The sequence below is a fragment of the Podarcis muralis genome, chromosome 9 (genome assembly GCF_964188315.1).
Source record: "Podarcis muralis chromosome 9, rPodMur119.hap1.1, whole genome shotgun sequence".
Taxonomy (NCBI): Eukaryota; Metazoa; Chordata; class Lepidosauria; order Squamata; family Lacertidae; genus Podarcis; species Podarcis muralis.
The window spans coordinates 26382129-26396480 of NC_135663.1; the positions used below are offsets into that span (position 1 = coordinate 26382129).

General features: G+C 39.7%; 1 protein-coding gene across 50 annotated transcripts in view; it reads left to right on the plus strand.

The window, feature by feature from the left end:
• Window positions 1-14352, plus strand: part of ANK2 (ankyrin 2) — a 321790-nt gene that overhangs the window by 240913 nt on the left and 66525 nt on the right. For all 50 annotated transcript variants that reach the window (XM_077933941.1, XM_077933947.1, XM_077933939.1 and 47 more), the window contains 9 exons: window positions 2659-2757; window positions 3018-3215; window positions 5857-5955; window positions 7269-7367; window positions 7810-8007; window positions 8917-9015; window positions 9115-9213; window positions 11051-11149; window positions 13192-13290. In XM_077933941.1, coding sequence (XP_077790067.1) covers window positions 2659-2757; window positions 3018-3215; window positions 5857-5955; window positions 7269-7367; window positions 7810-8007; window positions 8917-9015; window positions 9115-9213; window positions 11051-11149; window positions 13192-13290 — 1089 coding nt within the window. The remainder of the gene's footprint in view (window positions 1-2658; window positions 2758-3017; window positions 3216-5856; window positions 5956-7268; window positions 7368-7809; window positions 8008-8916; window positions 9016-9114; window positions 9214-11050; window positions 11150-13191; window positions 13291-14352) is intronic.

The window sequence follows — 14352 nt, forward strand, 5'->3', positions numbered from 1 at the left end:
CCCTATTAATCTGTCTTGCATAAATGCATACAAAAGTGGGGGAGGATGTGTTTTTCTTTCTTTCCCTCTTCTGTCTGTCTTTGGTTTAGTTATTATATATATATAGATATATATTTAACTTCTTGATAAAGAAAATCTTAAGTGTTTAAGAGGCAATGTTGCTTTGAGCTTGTGTGGTGTACTGGTTAAAGTGTTGGACTAGGACCTGGGAGACCAGAGTTCAAAACCCCACTTGGTCATAATGCACACTGGGTGACCTTGGGCCAGTCACTGTCTCTCAGCCTAGCCTATCACACAGGATTTTGTGGGAATTAAATGGTGAGGAGGAGGAGGAGAACCACCTTGAGCTCCTTGGAGGAAAAGGTATTATATAAATGCAATAGATTAACAAATTTCAGGTTCCTGGACTTTAAAAAAAATGACACCTTTGTGGTATTGGCAGACTTGACCTGACTATAGTAATATGTGTACATAAACAAACATACCTCTAGCTACCATCAATAGTCTTCAAAATAAACTTTGATTAAAAAATTGAATGCCCTTGAAAGAAAATAATTCATTCTAAACATGTTTACATGGAAGTTAGTTGTTTTGAATTCATTGAGATTTAGTTCCTAGTAAGTATAAGATTGCTGCCCAAATCTAATTACGCGTCAGATTCAACTTTTGCCTGTGCTATTTGCCAAATGCTTAAATCATCCAAGTGTAAAGGCAAAATAGCCTTTTATAATATTTATTACTAACAATCAAGATTGCTTAAGTGAAGCCAGTCCTAATTCTCTATTTATACATACAGTTAATTTTGTCGTGTATAATTTATTCATGGAAATTAAGTTAACAAAATTACAGCTGGGAAAATAACCAAGGAGCATAAAACAGACGGTAAAAACATTTCAATCTGAAGTTTTTAATACCTAATTATTGTTTGGTATTATCACGCGGGTGGTGCTGTGGGTTAAATCTCAGAGCATAGGGCTTGCCGATCAGAAGGTTGGTGGTTTGAATCCCCGTGATGGAGTGAGCTCCCATTGCTTGGTCCCTGTTCCTGCCAACCTAGCAGTTCAAAGGCACGTCAAAGTGCAAGTAGATAAATAAGTACCGCTCCGGCGGGAAGGTAAACTGCATTTCCGTGTGCTGCTCTGGTTCGCCAGAAGCGGCTTAGTCATGTTGGCCACATGACCCGGAAGCTTCCTCGGCCAATAAAGCGAGATGAGTGCTGCAACCCCAGAGTCAGTCATGACTGGACCTAATGGTCAGGGGTCCATTTACCTTTACCTATTATCACTTAAACCTGACAGTTGAATCAGTTATTGTTTTCAGAAGTTAAATTTAACTTGAATGGTCTGCAAAACTAAAAGTCTCATGGAGATTCATGGAACTATTCTAATGTGAATAATATGTTTTGGATTATGGAAAGATCTGTAGAAACACCGTGATACATCTGGAACTACCAGAGAGATGACCTAGTCATGTTGTGTCCTGTCAACTGAATTATAGTCTCTTCATCAGGAGGTTATATATTGCTGGTTGTGAGCAGGGTTATTCCTCTCCTGTCCACATCTCCATCCTATTTGGTCTGCTGGCAGAGACATGATTGAGGTGGAGATGGGTGAGGCAAAGCAGAACTCAGGCTGGGTATAGGGTGAGGTTCAGGCTAGATACTGGGCAAAATGTGCTAGTTCAAGGTGAGGGGAAGGGTTCCCGCTGAATCAGGGCTCGGGCTGTGCTCTAGAAACATAGCACTTCAATGTTACTTCAGCATGGAGCAAACTGAGCCCTATATAGAAGCAGCAATAGGTGCATCCTAAGCGTTAGTCCCAAAGCAGAAAGGAGCTGCTTTGATTAAAGGGGCCCAACCACCCCTATCCTCCTTCTGGGTCTTCAGTGATGTCATCATAAGTCCAAGTACAGCACCGCCAGGTTCTCTGACTGGAGGGATAGTGCCCCCCCCCATTGCTGAAGATTAATCTAGCCTCTTGTTTCTAGATATATGGCCCTCAAAGACATGCTCAGCAGTGGCATTTTAGGAGGAATTGCTAAATGGAATCATAGCTGAAAGCAGTGGGGTTTTTTTCCAGGGGGTACTCAAGGGCACTGTTTTTGGTTGTTGTTGTTGTTCAAAATTGTGACACTTACTGTAACAACTTCATGGTGAGTACCAGCACCTATTTTTCTAGAAAAAAGCACTGGTTGGAAGGGACCCTGAGTGTAACCCCCTGCAATGCAGGAATCTCAGTGCATGGTCCCCCATCCAATTTGAAACCATACTGGATCTTTCTTAGCTTTGCAAATGTGCTAGCACTTTTATTGCTGCACCACTAGGAGGATATTCACTCATATTCTGCCTCCATGGTCAGAGGCATTGCTGCCAAATACCAATTGCTGGAGATCACAGAGCTCTTGCACTCATGTTGCAGACTTTCTGCAGGCATCTGGTTGACCAATGGAAGAACAGGATGCTGAACTAGATGGGCCATTGGCCAAATCCAGCATAGTTTTCTTATGTTCTGACTAGCTTTGCATTAGTGACATTTTGGATATTAGGAGTAGAGGCTTTGATTCCATTACACTGAACATTCACCAGTATGAATGAAACTAATAAGGTTTTCATTCGGGTGGCTAACACATTAAAAAATCTGGGGTTGTTTTTTTTCCCAGCGTGGTGAGACTGCATTACATATGGCTGCTCGTGCAGGACAGGTGGAAGTGGTGCGCTGCCTCCTGAGGAATGGTGCACTAGTTGATGCCCGAGCAAGGGTAGGTGTTTTCATATATCTACCTCTGCACTTTATTACAAAAGCAGAAGAGTTTCTGAGTGTGCTACCTACAGGTCGTCCCCCTGCCCCCTACTCCCAGCCCTTGGGTAATTTTGTAGATTTATTTGTAGTGGGGAAAACATTCCGTATGTATCTACCTTTTCAACACATCTAGAATAATTATTTGAAACTGGGGGAAATGAGGCTTCGTCTTTAATAACAACAGTCCCACTCTAACTTCTGTCCTCCTTTGAGTTGTAGGAGGAACAGACTCCATTGCATATTGCCTCTCGCTTGGGTAAAACAGAAATTGTCCAGCTGCTGCTGCAACACATGGCACACCCAGATGCAGCAACTACTAATGGGTATACACCGCTGCACATCTCTGCCCGAGAAGGTCAAGTTGATGTAGCATCAGTTCTTTTGGAAGCAGGTGCAGCACACTCTTTGGCTACCAAGGTAAAATCTGAAGTTTTGGTACAAACAGTCTAATAGTGAGCTGGCTAATGCTAGTATTGAACTTCCATTAAGTTTTCATCAAGTCTCTCTCTGTAGATCGGGAATAAGGGTGCTTGCTTAATTTGACTGCTGTGAATTCTGATATGAACTGACGTGATGCACACCTTCCAGATTGGAACTGACAGCACAGTTCTATAAGTTCCAATCATCTGAAAGGTATAGAGCAGGTCAGGTCATATCAAAATTCACAACCATCAAATTAAGCAAGCATCCTTATTCCTATACAATAGATAGAGAGACCTGATGAGGAAAGATGAGGATTTGATGAAGCGCTTGGTGTCTACTCAGAAGGAAGATTGATTGAGGTCAATGGGTCTTACTCTCAGAAAATTCTTAGTATCAGAATATATTTAGAAATGTGTATTTTGAGTAGGGATGGGGGAGAAATTAAATTCCATTTCATTTAAGGCCAAAGCTACCCAATTTACACCTTCCAAAACAATATATGAACCAAAACACAGCCAATCTTCAAAATTCCAGTTCTCCGAATTTTGCAATGCAGTTCTTCAGCCAAGTAATGTGTACAAAACTTCATGTACTAAAATAAAAGTGTACAATAAAATGCATATATATTAGTGAAAGTAACATACGAAATGCTTTATTATTAGGGGAAATATGCTTTGTAAGTTTTTTTTGTGTATTGGAAGAAATTCACGTTAAAATTCAGATGAATTTTCTTGAGGATCTTATTTTCTTTAAAAAAACACACAAACTGATGTGGAAATGTAGGAAACTGAAGATGGAAAAATCAGAAACAGGGAGAAACTGAGATTGATAGATTAATTCATCCCAAATATTGAGAAGAAAGGCACATTTAAAAGTGAATTTTCATGCAGGTTCTGAAAAAATGCAGAAAAAGTGGAAATAGGATAGCAAGGGCTTATTTGTGAATACAAGAGTGACATGAACCAGAAGTAGCCTGATTTGTACATCTCTAAATATGAATAATCGTAGAGCTATAGTTAAGTTAGAAGTGGCTGGCACAGTGGAGCGGTGTCCTCCTGACACCAGTGTCACTGCTTCTCTGGACAGGGCGAGGCTGTAGTCAGATCAGGGATGCCCAGGCACACCAATGGATAGAGTTCATTGCCTCCATTGTTGTTGTGCCAGCACAGTCCTGATCTCATCTCACTGCTACCATGCCCAGTCACCACTCAGGTAAGTAGTAATGGTGTTGGCATTGAGAGAGTGAGTCTGCAGCGCCACTCCTGAGTTAGACCAAAGTAAATTCTCCAAAATCAGTCTTCCCTCCAGATGTTTCAGTGGTCATGAGTTGGAATCCAAAAAAGTATGGAGGGCACCAGCTTGAGGAAACCTGCTTGTAAGCGCTGTAAAGTAAAAGCAGTTTATAATACATTTAATATGTGCATAAACTGACTGATATCTGATAGAGCTACCTTGTTCACCTTAGCATATCACTTTCTAAGTGTCGGTTTCCCGAAACTGGCACAGTGATTCAGAGCAAGAGGTATTTGATCAGAGGCAGATGATTATTAAGACAGCTAAAATACATGGGGTGAACGTGTGTGTGACTTGTATTCAGATGATTAATTCTTAAAGAGTTGCTTGATTTAGACCTGATGAGTTATTTAAATAGCTGCATTCATTGTTCCCTAGTAAAGAATATGGGTTGTTACAAAAGAGGATGCGCCACCCAGTACGGAAATTGGAGGTGAAATGGTTTTACACCAGTTAAAAGAATTGAAGACATTTTGAAGATATGACATGAGTTCAAGTTTATCAGTAGTCCACACACCTTCAAAGCTGACATGAGAATTGTGTACAGGAACCTGCTGATAATGCAGAGTATTTTGACCTACAATTCCTATTACCAAATCCACAAATTGCTTTTTTCAGACTCCTGGGAGTTTAGGAAACAGTCAGGGGGTACTGTGAAGGCAGTTGCTGAGAAGGAATATCTCATAGCAAAATTGAATGCAATGCACAGATACTGCATGTCAGATACTGCATATATACAGTATACACACACTCAACACACACACACACACACCCTGCCTTTCAACATGCCCTGCCTTTCAACATGTATTTGGTAAGTGGGATGTCTTAATTTTGTAAGTTGTGTTCATTTACTTTTTGTAGAAAGAAAGAAAGAAAGAAAGAAAGAAAGAAAGAAAGAAAGAAAGGCATCTATAATAATTTCAGATAATAATAAAAATAATAAAATAATAATTCTCAAAGCAGCTTACAAAAAACTGAAACCTACAATATGCAAATTTCAAAATATAAATTAAACTTCAGGTTAGAACATTAGAACAACATTGATGGTGCAAAGGCCTCCTGAAATAAAACTGTTTCACTTAGCACCTGAAACTTAGCAGACATAGTGCCTGCATGGGATATTTCCTTTTAGGGGTGGAAATACTTAGCAAGTTGGGAAATATACTATGGACCCTTGGGAAGTTATGATTAATTATTTTTTCAGTTCCTTTAATGATAAAATTTGATTTTAATTTGAGGGCTAAGCAGTTATTGCATTGAGAATATGTAGGGCTTATTCTTTAAAACCAAGTAATTAAGATTATATTAATGTTTTTGGTTTTTTCCACCTGTACATTTTTAGAAAGGATTCACACCGCTGCACGTGGCAGCTAAATATGGAAGCATTGATGTGGCGAAACTCCTGCTGCAGCGCCGCGCATCTCCTGATTCATCTGGAAAGGTAGGAATCAGTGTCTGAATTTCCTTTTCCAGTCAATACTGTTAATAATTTTCCATTGCAGCTATTAGAAGTAGCTTTTATTTATATATTAGTTTGTTTATATATTAATATAAATAAAATGCAGCTGATGATCCCAAGAGTGTCATAAATTAATTTTTGACACCAAAAAGGACTTGTATGCGCAGGAGTGTGGTTAACAAACACTGAAATATCATTAGCATTGCAGAAAACAAATCTGAAATATTATATTAGTTAATTAATGACATGCAGTTGACAGACAAATTTTATTCCATAATTGTAGAATTGGGCAACAAATCAGGAACCTATTTGGGGAAATGGCTAAGAGACTCAGGGCAGGAATTAAATACAGCAGAAAGTAGCTGGATAGGGGTTAATTTTTTTAGCAAGAATGATATCCATAGTTCTGAAATTATTTTTTTAAAAAAAACTTTTAATCAATAGTATCTAACTCCATATAAACTAAGTCAAATCTATCCAAATACACAAAGCAGTTATCGGAGATGTAATAACCTTCAAGCAGATTTCATGCGTGCATCTTAGCACTGTCTAATTATGCATATGGAACACTTTGCACAATCTTATTGTAAAAGTTTTGGTTTCTTACCAGCACTGCTGGTCCTAAGTCAACTTTCCTACTCACACTCCACAATATCTGTAGGTAAAGCTTCTCCATGTTTCTCTGCAATTATGTGCAATAGTGGCAGGGAATGATATCACAGCAAGTTGAATTAGATAGCACACAGCAGGTGGGAGAGAACTTGATAGGGCTACCATTTTCAGCAGAGTTCATTTTCTCTGTAATGTAATTTTTTGTTCTGATTACATAAACATGTAATTCCACATTGACTTCTCAGTAGTGAGTGTGGTAGGATAAAAGTACAGTGATATGGATCAAGTCCCCCCCCCCCCCGAACTTGACAAATGATTCTGTTGGTAAGACTGAATTATTTTGTTTTACTCCATTCTGTAATTCATATTTGAGCCTCATTAGCCTACAGGGCATAGTAGTGTGGTTAAAGTTGTAAAATATATAAACTAGGACAATTTAAATTAATTCTTAATAGCCTATCCCCTTTCAAAGCAAAGCCCCTTAACTAATGATTTCTTTAATGCCCTTTCTGTTCCTAAGCAACTTTTCTAATATGAAAATAATTCACCCTGAGTTTGATGTTTATGTTGTGCTGTTATCAGTCAATCGCTTCTTATTTAACATATTTTTTTTGTAATGTAACGGTAGCTTGAAGCAGAGCTAACCATCACTTAATGCCATAACATAAACCCGCCCTTTCCAGAATGGCCTCACCCCCCTCCATGTTGCTGCTCATTACGACAACCAGAAGGTGGCCCTACTGTTGCTGGAGAAAGGTTCTTCCCCCCATGCTACTGCTAAGGTGAGATTTCCTATTCCATTCAAGAATGTTTCCTTGGAGTTCTGACAGTATAGGTGATGCTTATCTGCTTTTATCTATGAAATAGTTGCATTAAAATTGCATACTGTCTAACAGAAGTAGACCTTTAAGATTTCGGGGGGAATCTCCAGGGACTGACAGGATTTAAGAAAAGCCATTGCATGGTCCTGTTCTTGAATAATGTGCAAACCTTTGAGGATTTCACTACTGACTGGTGTCACAAAAATATCCCATGCTGCTGTGATCTGACACAAGAATTCCTGGCTGATTTCTTGCTTGCTGAAGAATATTCCTCCCTTAGGTGGAAGAATTAGACTCAGTAAAAGTAAGAAAAGAATGGTGGTTTTCTGGAGAAATAGTGCATTGATATTTATTGTGAAAGAAAGCAGACATTACATATTAATTCAAAGCAACTGGTTTTTAGAATGGATATACCCCTCTGCATATTGCTGCTAAGAAGAATCAGATGCAAATAGCCACAACCCTGCTGAACTATGGAGCAGAGACCAATATTTTGACCAAACAAGGAGTGACTCCACTTCACCTGGCCTCTCAGGAAGGTCATGCTGACCTGGTGAACTTACTCTTGGAGAAAGGAGCTAATATCCATGTGGCCACAAAGGTAATGCCTTCTTGTTAATGGAAAACCCTAATGCTATCTAGAAAATGAAAGAAGGGATAGTATTGTGACACAGTTAACAGAAAAATATTATTGTATGTTGAATATGCAGCAACAGATAAATATGTTTCTATCCCGATAAAATCTGGATAGTAGAAGCTTTCTAAAACACTTACTTGCTTGGTTTTTGGTCCTGTACTTAGACAGTTCTCATGGCCTGGTTCTCTGCCTATAGAATAACAGAGGAGTTTTTCATGCATTTATTATGTTGGTGCTGCGATGTTGTTGGCATGACTGTGGGAGTTGGTCAGTTGTGTAGGGAGATCTGTTCTTGGAAGGTTTCGTTCATTCCTGAGAGAAAGGCCCCAAAGGATTGTGATGAACATTTGCTCATTGTCCTCATAGGATGTTCTTCAAGATGTTCTCCTGTTCAATATGTGTATGAGGCCCCTGGCCATAGCATTCAGAGCTATCAGTTCTCTCATGATATCCAACTGTACCTTTGGCATTCATCTTCTTCAGATCTTCACTTGCTGCTCTTTCATGTTGGGCCATAACTGGGGATTGGCTGTGAGTGAGCTTCCTAGAATTAAATCTAGTCATGGCGGATGTGATAGACAGAATGATAGCTGGCAGTCTTTCTGACTTGTAAGTGATTAAGATTCCTTCCATTGATGGGATTCAGGCCCCCTGGTAGCACTAGTTCACAGCGTCGGGATGTTCATGGTGAGAAGACATCTTCTCTTCAATGAAGACATAGCTACTGCCATGCATGCCTTTGTATGCCTGAGGCTTGACTGTGGTAATAAGCTTTATGTTTGGTTGCTGCTGATGCTGTTTCAGAAGGTTCAGCTGTTGCAAATACTCCTGTATCTAGAATACAATAAAGGACTGTTTATATTTAACTTACAGAGTGGATTGACATCTTTACATTTGGCAGCTCAAGAAGATAAAGTGACTGTAGCAGATATCCTGATAAAACATGGGGCAAACAAAGATGCCCAGACTAAGGTATATCAGTAACTTCCAAGATGATAAAATAAATTTCCAGTGTGATATCATATTCACTACTTATTTTTTGTGGTTTTTTGGGTTGCTTTTTATTTGTAGCTGGGTTACAGTCCATTAATAGTGGCTTGTCACTATGGGAACATCAAGATGGTCAACTTTCTCCTGAAGCAGGGAGCTAACGTCAATGCAAAGACAAAGGTAAACATTTGTTCATAATTTCCTCTCCCCCTCCCCTTTGCTGCTTTGCAAACATGTGATGGTAATTTGCACTTCGTATTTTAACTGTTCCAGGGACGTATGCTGAAAGCAGAATGTGGTTCTCATTGACTGTAGCCAGTTTGGTCAAAATTGCAATGCAGTACTCAGTAAGCCAAGCTGAGAACCATTAATAATTTGTTTGTGGACTAGGGACACATGTGCATGTATGAGAAGCAGACACAGATGATCACTCATGTGGATTTCAGTTTTCAGATTATTTTGTTATAAAATGGAAGCAGAATAATGATCCAGAGACTTGTGCTTTGATGTGATTTTTCTGAAACACATCTTGGTTCAGGCATGCCTTCATCAATGATGAATACAAGTTTTAGAGTGGTCTTGTATATAAGCCATAGCTGATAAAGGAATTGTGTGCAGTTGACTGAGCAGGTCGGCAGGAAAGGAATGGAACGTTCTGCCCTCCTCTGCTCCTAGCATGGAAATCTCTGGACTACCAGAGGAGGGAAACCCCTTCCTCTGAACCCAGCAAAGAAATCTAGTGTGACAGAAAGAATGACAGAACTCTCTGACAACCCTCTGGACAAGATAAGAAGTTCAGTTGACTTGCATGGCCTTTGTCCCACAATGCAGCCATGTGGGGGCAAGCAGTGAACCTTAACTGCGGTTTCTACCCCTTCCTAATTCTTTCCTTCACTTTCCAACTGGCTTTCAGCATAAGTGCAGTTGTTTTTTTCAAGTTGCATTCTGCAGCTGAAAGTTTTGAAGTCCCTCTATAGGAAAAAGAACACCTCGTTCCCATGCTTCTAAGAGATAGATACATACTTTGAAAATCTAGCAAAAGGAAGCTGCTCTTTTAACTGAGTGAATCCATACATCTGGCTGCCAGTTAGTCTGGAAAGGGGTTGGGGTTTTGTTTTGTTTTAAAATGTCCTCTGCTATATGGAAACATAAAAGATAAGATGCACCAATTTTGAATATACTTCTCTTTAAATTGCATCCAAGACATTCAGTTAAGTTTGGCACATGATGTGTTATTAGCAAGAAGAGTTTTATAGTTTGCTGTTTTACTGTAATAACTTCCCCCCTTTCTGAAAAATTCCATTTCAGTAGTTTACTGTGTGGCCTTAAGAATGGCTGGATTGGAAATGTTGTGGCATTGCCTCTGTCTCTAAATGTTCTGTCTCACCCAGTGTTATATTTAGCTGAAGTTGCTTTTAGAACACAAGCCTGCTTTAGGAAATATAGGCGGCATATAAGAAAAGCAAATGGAAAAATGAATTTCTAACCAAAAGTTAGTTTACTTTGAAGCCTGTGTTAGCTTTTTCTTCATGGATCTGCTATATTACACTCTGAAATCTCCAAGAAAAATAAATCAATTGGATGATCAACAAGGGTTTGTGTGATGTATTGCTCATACTTCTCTTCCAGTGACTAGCCCATAGAAAAGGGGAAGTTGTGAACAGTTTTAAAGAATATAAAAACTTCACAAACTTCCATGGCATCACTAGTCTTTACTTAATAACTGCTTTGTCCTATAAGCTTTGGCCCATTGATTAATTTCTCCCCACCTCCCTTTTTCTAAACCTTAATATAAATCTGGTAGCTATTACTTGCCTTTAGTTATTAATGGTGAAAGAATACTTTTCTATAAAATATATTAATAATGAAAATTGCAATATCCAAACAGATATGATTGCAAGGTTGCCAGCAATTATGAGTTATACCTTCATTAAAATAATCTAGGGAATATGCAAATATATATATTGATGTTGCTGTTTTTCCCTCCCCTAAATGTGTGAATTACCACTAACTACAGAATGGGTACACTCCTCTGCATCAAGCTGCTCAGCAAGGCCACACACACATCATCAATGTTCTTCTCCAACATGGGGCCAAACCAAATGCAATCACTGCGGTAAGCATGGTATTGCCACACTGTTTCCTTCATTTCATAGTGTAGTTTTCTCTTTCTGGTTCTGTGTTTTAGGCTAATGATAACCATACCATCCAGCATAGGGAAAGAGTTGCGCCTAATTTGTTATCTTAGATTGTTTCCTGATTGGCTGTGACACAATAGTGTGTATCCGTTTCCTCAAAGAATAAGAGTATGGTGTAATTTCACTGATAGCCACGTTCCCCCAGTGTGTGACTAAAGGTTAGACTCAGTGAAAGTGTAATGTCAAGACAACCTGAAGACTGTATTCCATTCAAAAGAGGATGGGGCCTGATTGATGGGATCAGTTCTGAAATCTGTTCCTTCAAAGAGTTTCAGAGGAACATGAAGGGAGGCAGAGGCACCAGCTTGCAAGGGCGATGGGGGAAGGGGACGCAACGTCATGCACCTGACATCAGGATGTCAGGAGGAGCTGGGGCAGAATCAAACACAGCATCTGCACAGCTTCAATGGTTGGTGGCTCCTCCTGGTGCCACCATAAGCAGGAAGTTGCTTTGATCCTCTTTCACCTCCGTGAAAGGAGGAGAAAGAGAAGGAGCTGGCCGTTGGAGCTGTGCTGCGCTGCGCTTGGCTCCACGCTTCACCTCTGTGCTTTTTGGACATGTGGGGGGGGAAGCTCCCACCCAAAAATATTTGAGGGGGCAAAAGGGGTCAGCCCCCAGGAACTGGTGCTCATATAGGAAGGTGTGCAACTTCAGAAGGTGGTTGACATTAGAAACCATGGCTTCTCAGCTTAAGAATGACCACTTATCTGATCAGAAGGTGGGTGGCAGTTGAGGCCCAGCACAGCAGTCCCACAAACCCCCAGAGGGCAAATTGGCTTTCTATGTAGCCTGACTAGAACTGAGATGAAACAGTGCCCTGTTCACTCAGTCATTTCTCACATAGAATAGAAAAGCTTTCTCTTTGCGGGGAGGTTAGTGTTGCACCAAATTAAGTGTCACCCCACTACATTTTCCAGTCACCCTCCTTATCGCAAAAAACTCCAATCTTTAGGGGAAACGGGTTGATGTGCAAGACTTGTCAGTCAACAATAATGGCACAGCCCAAATTTGTTGGTGTATGATTAAATTTTAGCTGAAAATAGCAACAGTCTAGAAGCTCCTCCAGCCAAAACTCAACATATGAGAAATCAAAATTTGGTGCTGAAAGTGCACTGAGTGGGTGTGTGTAAGTATTCTCAGATGGCAAGTGTTTGCACAGTTTAGATTTCCCTAGGAAATATTTCACATTCTCCCTGAAAATACTACTTAACCCCTGAAAACTGAAATTGAAGGACATTTGGTACAGCCCCAAACATAACACAAATTAGTGGTGCTACTTTTGGATTAAATATATTTTGTTCACCCAAATAGAAATTGAAGCATATAATTGCTGAATATTCTATCCCCCCAGTCTAGGGATAGCCAATGTGGTTTCCTTCATATGCTGTTGGACTACAATTCCCACCAGGGATTAAGGGAGCTGTAGTTCAACAACATCTGGAGGGCATCCTGTTGGCAGTGGCATTTGTATATTGAATTTTAAATACGGTCTCTGATTTGTTTTGCCTTGCCTAGGTTTTTCCCCCCTGTTGCACCATTTGCATGAATCATCTCATCTTTCTATTTTTCAAGTGGAGCCTCTTAAGCTATTTATTAATCAAGTTATTCTCAATTAAAAACATGTTTGGTAAAATTAATCAGGAGTTGTAGCAAAGCCAGATTTTATAAAGTGTAATATAGAAAGTTGCGGGTTAAACCATTAAAAGCAGTAGATTTTTATTAAGTGTAACAGGCAGATGTTCTGTGTGTTTTGTTACCATGGCAATTGGGGCTGTAGTCTGAGCAAAGTTGCAAAGAGAGATTCGGATTTAACAGTAAAGCACACTGATTTTCCTAAGCGAATGCCTTGTTTTGGATGGAAATGCTGGCTCATTCAGTGCAGGGTGTGATCTCATTGGTTCATATCATAATCCTCCCTCTCCCTCTCCTTCTCCTTCTCTCCCTCTTTTCTCCTTTCAGAATGGCAACACTGCTTTAGCAATTGCTAAGCGTCTGGGATATATCTCAGTGGTTGATACATTAAAGGTTGTAACCGAGGAAGTGATTACCACCACAACTGTGAGTATCTCCAGCCTTATCTTCCATTCTTTATTCAGAGGGGCATTTCTGTTCTTAGTTATTTTTGGTTCTGTTTTTCCTTTCTTATTTTATCATTTTAGAAGTATAATTGAAATGTAGCAATTATTTTTCAGTTTTTGTAGACAGTACCCATGGACTTCTAGCTGTGGAAATGTAGATTTATTTATACATACCATAAAATATATTAAGATGGTCTTGTGTAGCTTGTATGCCTTGCATCTCCAAAAGATCCAACTGGATGCCATGCCAAGTCCTCATTTTGAGTTCCATGTTCTTGGCTATTCTTTTTTTCTGCCCTTTCTGATGCTGCAGAATGAGACTTAAACACTGTAAATGAGTGCAGGTGCCTGCTGCTCACCACTTTATTTGGTTGTTGCTAAACTTTGTGCTACTTTATCATTTTTGTCCACAAGTTACTTATGGCAGAATCCTTGAATTTAAACCCTGCTGCTATTTGGTGAAGTTCGTGAGACTAAAATATTTAAAATTGTCTTGTTTAACTGGGTTGAACATACCCCAAATTACCATGATGTAAAACTGTGAGTCATATTCATCTGCTTTAACTTTGAACAGGAAAATTCACTCTCACGTCAGGCTTAATGGGTCTTGGTTGAATTCAAATTAGCTATAATGCCATTAGAAGATACTTCATTTATTTAGGAGATTTTTCCTGTCCTCCCTCACCCTTGACCTCAGGGCAGGTAACAATATATATCATAATAATGCACATGAGGAACAGATAGAACCAATTAAAATGCATAAACCACACAAAAACTTCAGACAGGTCCATAAAATCTCCACACGGCAGAGTTGTTTGCCGACTACAGAAGGATAACAGCATAGGCACCAGCCAAATGGCCACAGAGAGGGTCTGTTCTCGTGCTACCAGCTTTGGATGTAAGAAATCAGAAAGAGCTTCTCATTCAGATCTTAAGAGGTGGGACAATTCCAGGAAAGGTCTCCTTCAGGTACTGGAATCCTGAGTCTCAGAGGGCCTACACATTGAATTGCACTTCCACCTTTGGCCTGCTTAGAACTGGC